We start from the raw sequence: 14,615 nt of genomic DNA, 5'->3' as shown, positions 1-14,615 counted from the left end.
GAGTAAAATAGTGGTAACAACTTTCTACTTCTTACCTTTTTAAAAATGTAGTGAGTAGAAAGTACAGATAATTGTGTAAAAATGTAATGAGTAAAAGTAAAAAGTATGCTGAAAAATAATTACTCAAGTAAAGTACAGATAACCAAAATTTCTACTTAAGTACAGTAACAAAGTATTTGTACTTAGTTACTTTACATCTCTGACAGAAAATGTTTAAATGTCTTTAACTTTAAAGAAACACTTATTTTCTAATAATAGAAGAATGAAAAACATTTTAAATTTATGTAAAGTTTTATTAACACACTTTATGTTCTGCGTGTATTTTAGACTGAAAAAGCATTTTATTGGCAACAAAAATTACATTTTTATCTGTGACACAAGATAGAGAGTACGGCAGGCCTATTCAACTGGCGGGCCGTGGGCCACATCCGGCCCGGAAGTGACCAAAGTTCGGCCCATGAATTGGTTCATTCTTCTCGCCCAAACCTCCAGTTTTCTACTTTAATTACTCTGAATAATTTTAGTTAAACACTGACTTGTTTGGTATCTATGAACACTCAAGACAGTTAAAACTACAAGCAGTTGAAGATAAAACTATGAAAGTGAAAATAAAATTGGTTTAAAATTTGGCAAGTCAGAGATGTCAATATAATTTGTGATAAATAAGAAGCGTAATGTGTTATTTTTGTTTTTGATATTGTTTAATTATCACTACTTTTCTAGGGTTCTGTATGTTGTGTTTATGATTAAATACAGCAAAATAAACTATTTCAAAGGTAACAGATATTTGTAATACTTGGTTTATTTACATAATGTCTTTAATTGCTGTTTAATTATTTTTATCATACTTTTTGTGTACATAAGTGTACTTATTTTGAAATCCTGGGTGTTTATACTTATTTTATTCAAGTGTGCTTATTCTTTATTTTCATATTCCTCTGATCAGAACGGTTGCAACTAAAATACCTGTAATTTCCCTCGAGGATTAATAAAATATTCTGATTCTGATGTTTGGCCCCTGAGCTGCTGGTCTGCAGTAACTGTGGCCCCCGGAGAGATTTAGCTGAATAGCCCTGATTTATGGTTTCCAGTGGTCTAAAATAGAACTGAGATTTAAGATATTTATGATAATAAACTACATAGTAAAACTTTGAAAAGTTTCGTGACTGTAATGTCAAAATTTAAGAAAGTATTGAAAAGCTGAACTAATAGTTATTCTCACATTTCACTTATTATTCATCCATTCTGCACAAAAAAGTTTGCTCAGTGATTTAATTATTCTTAATCTAACGTTTTATTTAAAATAGAGCACAAATTATAATTTTCCATCTGAATTCAGCAACACTGAACACCTGCTGTCAGTCTGGAGTTTAACAGTGGTAACAAAACTAACCAAAAAGTTAGCTTCAGCTGATTCATTAGCCTAACGCTAAAAGCTAATCGTTAACCACTAAGAAGACTGTCACACATCTTTGCCTCCAACAATAAATGTTTTCTCAGCCATATTTCATACACAGTCACTTTTTGTTATTTAAATATAGTTAAATGTTGTTTTATTTCCCTTTTATGATAGTGTTTAGCTGCTGACAGTGCTACATGCTACACAGCTCCTCCTGCAAGAGCGAACCGTTTTTATTTAACTTGGGATAAATGGCAGAAAAATAAAAGTTTAACACTTGTGGATTTGTTTAGTAGACTTAAAATCAGCGGAACCTAATTTAGCAGAAGCTAATCTGTCCGCTAAAACTTTCCAGTTACCAAAAAGGCTAATCCACTTTGAAGTTATAACCTAAATTGAAAATTATTTTTCAGTAAAGATTCAAGACATTTAAAGCAACGTGATGTTCCACGCTGACATATTTTATGGTTCTGGTCTTGTCCTAAATTCTGCTTTTTGCCTTCTAGATGAAATTTGTAGACTTTGATCTGTGAAGTTTTTTTTAAGCTGTCAGGTTAAATAGTGGAGGAGTTGACGTCAGTCTGTGGTTGAACTTGCAGCAGCAGATGCAACCTGAGAGACGGGCGGTCGTGAGCAGACTGAAGCAGGAAGGATCCTGCTACCTGTCTGTGGATTGACTGTATTTACTGGGTAAGGTTAATATATTTAGCTTCTTCCAGGTGGTCTGTTTAGTTCCCAGAGAGTAAAGCCTTCTCTCCCTGTGTCTATTTCAGAGCCTTGAGTGGCAGGCAGCAATTACATGTCCTGTTTATCCCCCCCACAGGTAATCCAGGCTGGTCCTGCCATCATTAACCTCTTTGACACCGTCTTACAGACCTCATCAGGTTTTTTTCCCCTTTCTCTTTAAAGATTCAATAGTTTTCATATTTTTCTCTAAAGTTTAATATTTAAACAATAAAACTTTTATTTACTCCTCCTTTCTGCTGGGTTTGCATGATTATTGAAGTGTCTTCGCCACCTGGTGGTCACTGCGCACCCTGACAGCCAGGAAGGCCTCTGGGTTTATTCTGCACCTTGAAGCAGGTGGTTCTGGGTGCAACAAACAGTTTTCCTGTGCAACTTTAAAGCTTCGCTCTAAATGATTTGTAGTTCAAATCTTCTTGGAAACAATTATTCAAAAGCAACAGTTTCTCATTCCATCATAAAATTACTAATCTCACCAAAATAAATAAATAAATAAATAAAAGAGTCTTTCATTTTAAGATTGAGAACTGCTGTTTATTATTATTATTATTATCATTATTATTATTATTATTATTATTATTATTATTATTGTCAGTCACTATCACTGTATATTGTTTTACCTATGGTCCAGCAACTGATTTAATCCTTGCTAATCTAACATTTTATTCAGAATAGAGCTCAGATTTATAATTTTCCATCGCGGTTCACCCAGGTGAAAAAATATTATACTAAGTATACTAAATCTAGGTATACTTGAAGCCGCACTAATCATCAGTATACTTAAAGAGTGCTATTTTGGAACAACTAATTTAATACTAAATATATTTTAGTTGTATTTAAGTTGTACAAAAGCACAATTTTAAGTGTATTAAGTATACTTTTAAAAACTAAAATGGAACAACTTTAAATATACTTAGTACACTTTAAGTGTATATCTTTGTCTATACATACTAAACTCCTCCACTTGAGGAAGACTATTTATATAAATATAATCTCTATATAAATAACTATTAGAAAAATTAGTGTTCACAGCTGCTAAAAAACCTTTGAATGTGGAGTCGTTTTAAAAATCTCCAAAATTTGGTGATCCAAAGTGAAATTTACCCCAGTTAAAACATACATAACCTTTACAAATCCATACTTTAAAAGGATGTTTGTAAGAAATGCTGTTGTTAGTAAAAGTTCAAATGTAACTATTCTTAAAGTACCTGTGACATCAAGTTTTTAAAATAAATATAAATGTATTTTTGGAAAGATAACATTGATAACATATTGTAAAAAAGATTTTATCAGGCCAAGATGAACAGTTGTTGAGATATTCACATGTGAAGAAACAGGAAGTGATGTCAAAGGGGAATATCTGAATGTAAACAGAGTGTTTCTAAAATGCTAACAACACAGACTGTAGAGAAGAATCTAATGTTTCTTTAGAATATTTTAATCACTATCATAGAAAGATGAGGATCAGAGTTCAAACAATATTGTTTCAATAAACAAAAACCAGGAAGTTTTCTTTCTCAAAGAGTTCCCCTTTGATGTCACTTCCTGTTTCACTTTAGCTGAGCAAAATTCAAAAGAAAATCTGCCAATTGTGACATAACGGGTCAAATCGTTTATTATGCCGAGTTTCTTAATATAAATATATTTTCTTTGACTTTTTTTGTATTTCAGGGATATGCATGTCACAGGCACTTTAAGTTTGCCAAAAAAAGGCCTGATATAAAACATTCATTACATCTATAAAACATCTACAACTTACAACAAAATCTGAAAAAATATTAAGAATTGGCAATACAAATCTGATCACACAACTTGATATCTAAATCCACTTTATTCATAATCCAAATATACATCATCATCCCTTTCTCATCATCATCATCATCAATATCACAAGCACAACCATCACCCTTATTGCCACACTCAAGACTATCATTTTCACTGCATTATTTACATTTTTTTTCCAAAAGCTAAAGCTATGATAAATAAATAAAACATTTGGTCCTTAAATATATTTATATAATCTAGGCAACATGGTATCAAGTGTTAAGACAGAAATGTCTTGTTGCTACCTACAGAAAACATCAAACATCACAAGAAATGGTGCTGAAACACTTGTCAAAGGGCGACAGAAGGAGGACACCGCCGCTTGAACATGAGAGCAAAGTGTCGGGTAAACCGAGAGAATGAGGGGGGAGTCTGCCAGCGTCAAAGAAACAGTTAGCTGCAAAATTAGATGAAAGGCAGCCAGACAGACAGAAGATAAAAGACAAGGAGGCCAATAGGTGAGAAAGCCTACAAACAGACCCACAGAGAGGCACATATTCACAACACAGGAAGCTGGGTGGAACTGAATCATGTGAGCCACAGAGCACAGCAGAGCAGCATTGTGTGTCTCTACCTCACACACACACACTCGCACGCACTCACACACACACACACGCATAAAAAACAATTTATAGACGTCTTCAGAGTGAACATGTAGGATTTAAAATTTTGTATTGTTCAAAAACTAAACACCACACACCAGGAACGACAGAGCTACCAGTGGACTGCTCCTAAGTATTCAAATTTATGAGTACCAACTTTACAGTGATTTTTTTTTTAAAAATGGTGTAGAAGTATAATTATTGTTATTCTGATGAGAAAATGTTACACTTTGGTGAAGAATGGGAGACAAGAGGGAGGTGGAGCTGGAAACCAGTAAGTCTCTGTCCTATTGCCTGCTTTTTGACATCACAGTGGACTTTCTACCCAACAGCATAAACAGTTTTATCTTATCACATTTATAGTCATTAGAAAGGTAATTTCCTGGTTCTGATTAGTAAAATGCAGTGGTGGGCACTGAGCACAGCTGGTTAAAACTATAGCTTCAGTAGCTAAAGCGCTAAACATGTAAAACATTATTAAATTTGCAGAAGTTAACGCTAACCAGCTAAATATGTACAAATGAGAGGAAGCTAACAGCTAATCAGCAAGACAACTGTCACTCAGTGTACGTCATGTCTTTGACTCCTTTCAGCTGAAGAGTAGTGGGACAGACAAAAACTTGTTGATGGTATTTTGCAGTGGTGGGCACCAGTCCGCTGAAGCGCAAATCCGTTAATTGCGTACCTAAATATTTCGTTTGCGCTTTAGCTGTCTTATTAATTTTAATAATTCATAAGCGAATTTGCACTTTCTTAAATTAAAATGCAGTACTGCTAATAACTAATTATCTACCAATCATTATCTTGAACAGCGGAAGGTATGACTGTCAATGAATCACAACACGCGATCTATCCAACAGCACCCCTCCCAGATAAACACACTTATTGGGAAGGTATACATCCTGCTGACTGTTGCTTTGGGTCAGTTCTCATTTTCCACAATGGTTTGTGTCTGCTTACGTAGCAGGAAGGCAATGTTTAGTACTCCTTTTCCCAGCAAAAACAGTAAACGTTTGTAATCCATACTAAAATTTTGTATGTATTGATTTATTTTACTTTACAATCAGAGCTCATTTAAAAAAAAAGTTTAAACGCTGGAGCTCAATACTTGAGGTAACTGGTCGAAGCAATCCGCCAACAGGGTTAGAGACTCAGAAATGATTTAATGCTGATGAAGACTGACATCTAGTGGTCAACTGGAGCAACTACATGGAAAAAGTTCGTTTCCCATCACAAATCAAATCCATGATGTACCCAGAATGCATTGCTTCAGTTTTCCAATAAACAGTTTTAAATTACTTTATTGATGCTTCTTTAATGAAAAATCTACAACAAACAAAAGAAAACGACAAAAAAGCAACCGAATTAGCAATCCTCAACAACTTTTTAAACAATCAGCCGAACTAGCAATCCTCAATAACTTTTTAATTTTTACACCATGAGCCAAAGTTCTGTTTCAGGAAATCACATCCCCAGCAATCAGCGGTTGTAGGAATAAGCTGTAAAAGGGTTCATACACTGCTAGTTGGCAGTGTTGTACATATATTGTGCATGAATTGTTGCCAGCTGGTAAGTGTCAAATTGAACTTGCGCTTTAAAATTAGCTTCTGCTAATTTTTCTATGGCATAAGCATTTTTGAAGTTGCGGATCTAAATATTTTCTTAAACGCTTAAGATATTGCGGAGCTAATTTTTTGGGTTAATGCTGCCCACCACTGGTATTTTATTAGTTAACTGTTAGCAAATTTAAAGTTGGCAAAACCTAATTTAGCGGAAGCTAATTGGTCCACTAACAGTTTTCAAATTTAGTGAAACATGTTAAACGAAAAATTTGTTATGCTATTAGCTGTTAGCTGAACCATGCCCACCACGGGTAGAATGTGCCACAAGTATTGCTGTTTTAATTTACTTTAAACACTCAGTTGTTCATAAATTCTTGTATAAAAGGCAACAGGACTTCTTTTCTTGTATCTTGAAGACATTTTCCTTTTCTTCTAAAATACTTCCTTTTTAAGTTCCTGATATTAGATTAGAGGTTTAAAGTTTATAGCCACAAAATTGCCTGATCCATAGCCCATCCTGTCATCCTTTTAGTGTGACTGTCACAATTATAGTATAATTTATCAATTCAATTCCTATTTAAAGAAACAATACGTTCAAGAAATGCATATCGCAGGCCATCCTACACACCAAAGTTTAACCAAAGATCATATGTGAGCTCATAATGCTTCGAATACATGTCAAGTGGTCATTCGCAACAATTACACCAAATTTTAGTTCAATAACTGTAAAATCAGCTGAGTTTTTGCCATTTATTGTTTGCCAAGATTACCTATGGTGGCCATCTTGAGTCAGGTTCACCCCAAGAGTTAATTAGTTATAGATTTATAGCCAATCATTACTTTCTGAAAATCTCATTAAAATCCATTCAGGGAGTTTGTAAATATCTTGCTACCAGACATGCAACCAAACCACCTTTCATGGCGGCAGCAGATAATAAAATAAATCTAAACCTCTCAACCTATAATCTGAACTGAAGAAGCAGAAGTGAGGCATCTTCAAGGGACAAAAAAAAACGAAGTCCCGTCGTTTTCTGTTCAAGCGCTTAGAAACAACAATGACCTGGATTACAGAGATTCTACTCCCAATCTTTGCTTCGGTCCTGGTTTTATGTGTGCCATAAATACTGTATATTGCAACATATTTCCACTTCAGCTCCCCTGCTTGCTCCAACAATCACTATCACAGATACACGTATGTATACATGTGGATGTTCAACAGACTCTCTTTAGCGAGTACCGCCCACCCGACGGACCCACGAAGTCTTTCGCAGTGATCGATGGCTTGTATTAGAGTCACACGATGAATTTCGCCTGATTTTCTAAGACAACCACATCCTAGAGTAAAATCAAGACCTATGTACTGTTTATGTGAGCTCATCGGGTGTCTGCATATCCATGGCTCTGCTGGTCATCGACGCACACTCACGGGAAACGTTCTTCCTCTTACATGTTTGCAGGCAATTTGTGCCGAAGTCCCTCTGAGTCTGTTCTGGTGAGTGTCAGCTGAGGGTCCTGTTGCCCACCTTTCGGGGAGGTGGAGTTGGCTGAATGTGCTGTCTGGGTGGGTGCAGTGTTGGATGCCTGAGAGGTCTGACTAAGGATAGGGGGTGTCGATGGTTTTAGGGGCTGAATGGAGGCAGGTGCACCACTACTAGAGGTTGCGGTGGCAGTGGAGGAGTTGGTAAAAAGAGAAGGAGGGTTTGGACAAATATTTACTGAGGACGAAGTTGTCGATGAGAGTTTTTGGACAGGTCTACTCGAGCTGGACGTGGAGCGGTGAGTGAGGACAGGGGATGTTTGCTTCACGGGGTGAACCGAGAAAGTGATTTTTGTTGGAGAGTTGGTGCTCGCAGGTGTCGAGGCAGAGGTTGAAATTTGGGTTGGAGTAAGAGGTGAAGTTTGTTTTGGGGTTTGGCTTGAGGTGGGACCTCTGGCTGAGCTCGAGACAGAGGACGGGAGACAATGCGTTGGACTCTGGGATTTACTCAAAGAGGGGCCATGTGTGGCTGGGACGGGGGACGGAGACGATGTGGGTGTGATCGTCTGAGTTGGAGTGGAAGGTCGGGTACGGGTTGTCTGAGTGGGAGTCAGTGCTGGTGATGCAACCGGGGTCAGGACAGGGCTGGGGCCGGACAACGGTGAAGCAGAAGGGGGCGTGTTTGACGCCTTGGCCCTGGGGCTCTGGGTATGTGGTGGAGAAGACGAGAGCAAAGAGGATGGAGGAGAGGAGGACATGAGAGAGGACTTTGGCCCGTAGGGTTGAGTCAGAGGGACTGGGGTTGAAACAGACGAGGACGGAGGTGTGGTGGACGGAGAGGGAGAGGAGGAGCGATGAGAGGGTGAGGGAATAGGTTTGGGACGAGGAGTGGATAGTGGGCTGGCCCCCGCTGAAGGCGGGGTGGAGCAGGGTGAAGGGGAGGAGGAGCGGGAAGGTGTTGTTGGGATTGGCTTTGGGTAAGGTGTCTGGGAGTGTATAGGTGAGGGAGATGAGGGAAGGCCTGCAGAGGAGAGTGAGGCCTGTTTTGGAGGAGAGGATGACCCCAAAGGAGGTGTAGAAGGTATGTGTGCAGCTACGGAGGCAGTGTGAGATACCGATTGTGTGTATTGGGCTACGTTGGCAGGAATTGCCTGTGTTACAGTGGGCTGAATTTGTGCAGTGAACGGTATGTTCGTCAACAACTGGAGAGGAGGGTTAGAGGTCAGTATGCCTGCACTGCTGCCCCGGGCCAACTGTCCAACAAAGAAAGGAGCTGCCAACAAATTGCCACCAGAGGCCTTTCGGTGGAGAGGAGGATGAGACTGCACGGCAGCCCAGGAGCGATGAGGCAGAGTGGGCTGTGAGGCCGACATCAGCCTGGCCTCTTGGGTGAGTCGGCCCAGCGCTGGTAGACCCTGACAGCTGTTTCCTCCGTGGCGTAACAGGGCCTCTTTCGCTCCCTGTTGACAGGCATCTGATGGGCCACAGGAAGAAGCAGGCGGGGCGGGGGCTGAGACCTTGTGGAGCGGAGAAGCTGGCCCCCCTGTCGCTGGGATTACAACAGCTCCGGCTGGGATTGAGGCATGATCAGCCTGAAAGCGAGGACCGTAATGAAGAGTGCGTCCTTGTTGAACAGACGTTTGGACAGACGAGGCCGGAGTTGGTGGAGTTTTAGCGACGGGAGGCGACGTCATCCCGCCTGGAGGGCCCAAGGTTGAGGGGGAAAGTGGAAATCCTCTCGGCGAAAAACCACTCATTCCTCCTATCGTCATCATGCCGATGAGAGAACTCACAGAGGGACGAAGGGGTTGTAGCACAGGGGCACGAGGAGACGAGAGAGGAAAGGAGGATGAGGGAGAAGGAGAAATCAGAGGCGAGGGCAGGAAAAAACCTCCTGCAAGAGCATGCTGCTGCTGCAGCTGCTGGAGCTGCTGCTGTTGTTGCTGCTGCTGGTGCATGAGGGCGATGGCTACATTACTGGTGGCGGCTGCAGTCTGCAACGGAGCATGGACCAGTGGAGCCCAGATAACGGGGCGGGGTCGAGGGGACACGGTGCCGCTCCCTCCAATCACGCCACTTCTTCCTGCAGCAGCAGCAGCGATGGTGTCCTGCATGGCTGGCATGCTGTCGTGTTTAACGATCTGCTGCACGAGCATGCTGTCACAGGATCCAAGACCGCTTGCCGCAAGGCCACCTGCACCTCCAGGTCCTCCACCACGACCTCCACCACGACCCATACTACCTCCAAGAGAACCACCCTGGGATGACTTCCGAAGGAGCATAGAGTTCTTCCTGCCTGTAGTGTGGTAAAAACAAAGAATACAAGCCTTGAACATTTTTCTTTTCATTTATCTTAAAATGATTTAAGGCCCAAATCATTGGACACGTTTGTTTTAAATGGATTTCATTGAGAAAATTACGAATCTATATTATTTTCACAAATGGACCTTGGCAAGTATACAACAACGTTTGACTAAAGTGCCAGTGATATCAAGAGACCAAGATTATGGGATAAATCTTGTGCTTACATTGAATCTGAATGTGCATAATTTGAAATAGAATGCATTGGTTTGAAAATAAATTTCACTAAATTGAAACTGAATTTAATGATTTAAATTTGAATTAATTTGCTTTGAAACTGTATTTTGGTTTATTAAAAATTCAGTTTGACTACTTTCACTTTCAGTTCCATAATTCAGATTTTTGTATCACATCCTGGTCCTTGAGAAAGCCAGGCAGAGTAATCAAACACAGATCCACAGATTTATGTTTCACTTTGGTGAAGTTTCCCTTCTGTATGTAACAGAGTTGATGTAAATGTAACATTTTCTACATATAGGTCAAATTAGTCACTGCAATAAAATAACTTTGTCTGTTTTTGTCACTTTTACAGTGGATTGCATCAACTCTGTTACATACAGAAGGGAAACTTCACCAAAGTGAAACATAAATCTGTGGATCTGTGTTTGATTACTCTGCCTGGCTTTCTCAAGGACCAGGATGTGACACAAAAATCTGAATTATGGAACTGAAAGTGAAAGTAGTCAAAATGAGTTTATAATAAACCAAAATACAGTTTCAAAGAAAATTAATTCAGATACAAAACTTTAAATTCAGTTTCAAACCAATGCATTCAGTTTCAAATTATGCACATTCAGATTCAATCTGAGCAATTCAAATTCAGTTCCTGCTGGCACAAGATTTATCCTATAACAGATGGATAATTGCAAATATTTGCAGTGGTGGGCACAACAAATCAAAATGTTAGCTTTGCTAACTCACAATTTGCTAACTAAAATATAGCTTTTCTAATGCTTAACATGCAAAAAAAAAAGCTGGGGAAGCTAACACTAAACAAGTAAAATTTCTTGGACGCTAACACTAACTGCTACCTGCTAAGACGATTGAAGCTACTTGGTCTTAATCTGCTAAACAAAACATTAGTTCTGATATTAGCAGAACCATGCCCACCACTAAGTATGTGGAATTGTTAAATCCAAATAAAAATAAATAAATAAAATAGAAAAAGAAACTGGGCAAACAAGATCAAGAGATAAATTAATTAAACAGGAATTCACAATTTACCAATACGGTCCAAACGATCGACAGCAACAGTCTCAAAGGCACGTCGCATCATCGGGTGTTCCTCCAGAACCTCGTTAAAGCTGTCCACGCTGAGAGAGTACAGACGGCAGTACGTATCTGAACGAACACTGGCTGTTCTTCGTCCACGAGTCAACAAACAGATCTCTGACCATGACAGGACACAAGTGACTTTGTGAGACAGCTTAGCTCCACACGTATACAAGGAAAACAACAAAGTGAACTCTTATTATTTACTTTTAAACTGGGTGAAACTTTTCCACTTTGAAGAAAAAGTTTAAAAAAACATCTTTACCTCCAAAGTACGATCCGTCACTCAGTTTGGTTTCCTTGTTGCCACGGGTCAGCACACTGACCCGTCCATGCTGGATAAAATACATCTTGCGTCCAACAGTTCCTTCACGTATGATAAAGTCCGCTGGTTGGAACACCTCGAAGCGGAGCTTGGTCAGCACGGCGGTCACAAAGTTGGGATCAGCGTTGGCGAACAGTGGCATGTTGGCCACCAGGCTCCGGCAGTTAAAACTCACTATCTCCTAAATGAAAATAAATAGCATATGAAGGAAGAAAAGGAATACAAGTCAAATGGATTTGCTACAAGCAGGAGCAAAGTGGGTGTTTGTGAATTTATTACCTCCTTCAGTGGCTCACTAAGCTCTCCCAGAATGTTCTCCTCGTCGAACATTTTGCCCTGGAAGCGGTGCTCGTAATACTCGTGGATCTTTTGTCGCAGGTCTGCAGGAAGCTTGTGAAAGGACATATACTGCTCCACCTGTTTGTACTGCAATAACATAAGCATAAAAACAGTTAGTTTGAGAGAAATCAATTACTTTTTTGATATACAGACTGTACTAATATTTTGGATGGAAACTGTGGTGTTGAATTATTTATTCAGTCAGATGATTGCCAATCTGTTTCCACCCTAAAGGATCAGTGAAACAGATTTATTTTGTTCTTTCTTCTCATTAAAAGAGACAGAGAACAGTTTTCATTGAGAAATGTAAAATGTTCAACAGCAGCAATCATCGGCACCGTAGGGTGCGTCTTTAAACTGTAATTTTCACACAAATGTGACTCATTACGTTAGAGTTAGAAATGTGAGCGCATGCTGCAAATGTTAGTTTATAATCCAATTGGGAACATTTTTCTAATTTGTTTACTAAGTGTGTGGAAGGAAAATGTCTGTAACTAAGATTACATGTTGCACAAAAAAAGAAAAAGGAAAAAAAAGAAAGATTTTGTGCTTTCTGGTTTATTTAACAGTTATTTGTGTAAAGTGCTTTTAAAGAACTGTAGAGACATTGCAGTTTGTTGACAAATCAAATGTTTCTTCAGAATTCAGCACTTTTTTCATAGTTTTGAAACATAAAAGACCAGAATTAAATTATCCAGGATTCTACCAGATAAAATAACAATTAAACCTGAGTCCTATCTTTATTTATGATAGATGTGCTTTATGTCAACATTAATTCTTCCAGATTTTAGAATTTGTTTCCTTTATTTCTTTGTATTTTGCATCTAAGAAGAAAGACAAATTAAAATTAAAATTTTTAGATTGTTTTTGTATTGTTTTGAAATAAGAAAAAATTGAGTCGAATCAAGTATTTCAAGAATCTTACCAAGTAAAATGTTCTTACTCCACTGGCAGAAATGTTTGACTTAATTTGAGTCAAATTTTCAGACTAACAAGACAAATAATCTTACACATTCTGAAAACAAATCAGTCTCAAAACAAGATCAAAAAGACTTTTTGGCTGCAAATAAGATTTTAAAACTTGGTAAGATGGACAGTTTTTGCAGTGTGAAGCTATGAATTGTTGTTTGAGTTGATGGTTTTATGATTTTGTTGTTGTTTTTAGCATTGTTTTGTAAATTATGTTTTGTTTGAATATATTCTGGGGACAAAAGGGGCAGACATAAGATTTATTCTTCTGCTACCTTTCATTTTATTTTGATTTTTGATTTGTGCATTTCTTGGTTTTTTATTGAATATAGTTATTTTTTAATGAAATTAAATTTTTTTGAATTTGAATAAAAAGCTTCAATCGGATCAGTTAGACACGTTTGCAGCAGCAGACGGATGACAGCCGTGCTTCACCTTCTCCTGATACTGCCGCCGCGAGGAGTCCAGCGACTGGATGAGCGCGGTGGCGTGGCCGATGAACATGGCGTAGCAGGTGGCGCCGACGATCATGCTGAGCATGGTGAGCCACACGTCAGTCATCCCCTCAGGAGCCTGGGCGCCGTACCCAATGCACAACATGTGGCTCATGGCTTTGAACAGAGCATAGGAGTACTGCACACCCCATGTGTCGTTCTGTGGGGGGGCAGACAGGAGTAGGATTAAAGTGGTGTTTAATAAGACGCTGAGAAAAATCACAGGAAACACAGATCACAACTAAAAACAGAACAATAAATGAGCCCTGTAAAGAGTCGTGTGTGCGCTTTCTGCTCTCTGCTTTGTGTGTCGGTCCAATTATAAAGGGATGCTAATGATGCTAATGGTCCAGGGATGAAGGGGCTTTCTCTGGGGGAAAAACCCAACATCCGCCTGCTTAGCAACCGTCACTCGTGGCAACCAGCGAGACGTGAGTCAGCTGTTCACACAACTGTGCAGCGGCTGCTGAAGCTCCCCCGCTGTTTACGTGTGTTTGCACCCTCTCCACCTGATCTCTGGTGGGACTTTTTAATTAGAATTTCTCTCTTTATTTTCCTACAGATGAATTTATGAACAGTGAGAGTCGATCTTGTTCGGCTGCGTGAGCCAATTATGAGGAAGATAAGGAGGAAACCGTGTCACATCTGATAAACAGCTCCAACACGCCTTCATCCCAAATAAATATTGATCAAACAAGCCGAGATAGAGCTTGTGTGTGATTTATTCAGCTCCGCCTGCAGTGCTGGCTCTAGACTTTTTGGTGCCCTAGGCGAGTTGAAGCCCCCCACCCTCCCCGAACTATGTCCCACCCACCCCAATTTAAACCCCTAAAAACAAGTTTGACAGTGTAAGGTATGGTAAACTTCGATTTATTTGTTTTCCCAGAAAGCAAATAAATAACAACATACATGTCAACTTGTATGGATTGTCCGTAAGTTATAAGGATTTTACGTCATTTTGCAGGTATACGGGCGTATAGGGCAATCCCACGGATTTTTTCAAGTCTTACGGATTTTTTCAAAACCTCATTTTCAAATTTATCTAACATGTCAGAGCCTGTAGGATGATTTAAAAAAACAAATAACATTAAACAGCCATCTTCCAACATGTTCTGTCGGTAGAAATAAGTTTTGAACTTTTTCCGCTCTCCTTTCCTCCTGCTTCACAGCGAGGCTGACACAAGCAGGACGAATCAGTGCAACATCAATCAAATGAGAGAGAGGGTGGGGGCGAATGCTGCATTGGG

The 14,615-nt window shown here is 39.3% G+C and overlaps 1 protein-coding gene and 1 long non-coding RNA gene across 2 annotated transcripts in view; one reads left to right on the top strand and one right to left on the bottom strand.

Moving 5' to 3' along the window:
• Positions 1-2,068, top strand: part of LOC106515100 (uncharacterized) — a 6,158-nt gene extending 4,090 nt beyond the window's left edge. The window contains exon 3 of the long non-coding RNA XR_001309961.1: positions 1,999-2,068. This is a non-coding gene — a long non-coding RNA (uncharacterized LOC106515100). The remainder of the gene's footprint in view (positions 1-1,998) is intronic.
• Positions 2,069-6,218: 4,150 nt separating this feature from the next.
• Positions 6,219-14,615, bottom strand: part of LOC106515091 (potassium/sodium hyperpolarization-activated cyclic nucleotide-gated channel 2) — a 28,779-nt gene continuing 20,382 nt past the window's right edge. Inside the window, exons 5-9 of the mRNA XM_014004716.1 lie at positions 13,310-13,528; positions 11,846-11,992; positions 11,507-11,747; positions 11,194-11,358; positions 6,219-9,904 (exon numbers count right to left, since the gene is read on the bottom strand). Of these exons, the coding sequence (XP_013860170.1) occupies positions 7,575-9,904; positions 11,194-11,358; positions 11,507-11,747; positions 11,846-11,992; positions 13,310-13,528 (3,102 nt within the window). The 3' untranslated portion in view covers positions 6,219-7,574. The remainder of the gene's footprint in view (positions 9,905-11,193; positions 11,359-11,506; positions 11,748-11,845; positions 11,993-13,309; positions 13,529-14,615) is intronic.

The sequence above is a fragment of the Austrofundulus limnaeus genome, unplaced genomic scaffold (assembly GCF_001266775.1).
Source record: "Austrofundulus limnaeus strain Quisiro unplaced genomic scaffold, Austrofundulus_limnaeus-1.0 Scaffold26, whole genome shotgun sequence".
Lineage (NCBI taxonomy): Eukaryota > Metazoa > Chordata > Actinopteri > Cyprinodontiformes > Rivulidae > Austrofundulus > Austrofundulus limnaeus.
This window is presented reverse-complemented; position numbering and strand designations above follow the sequence as displayed.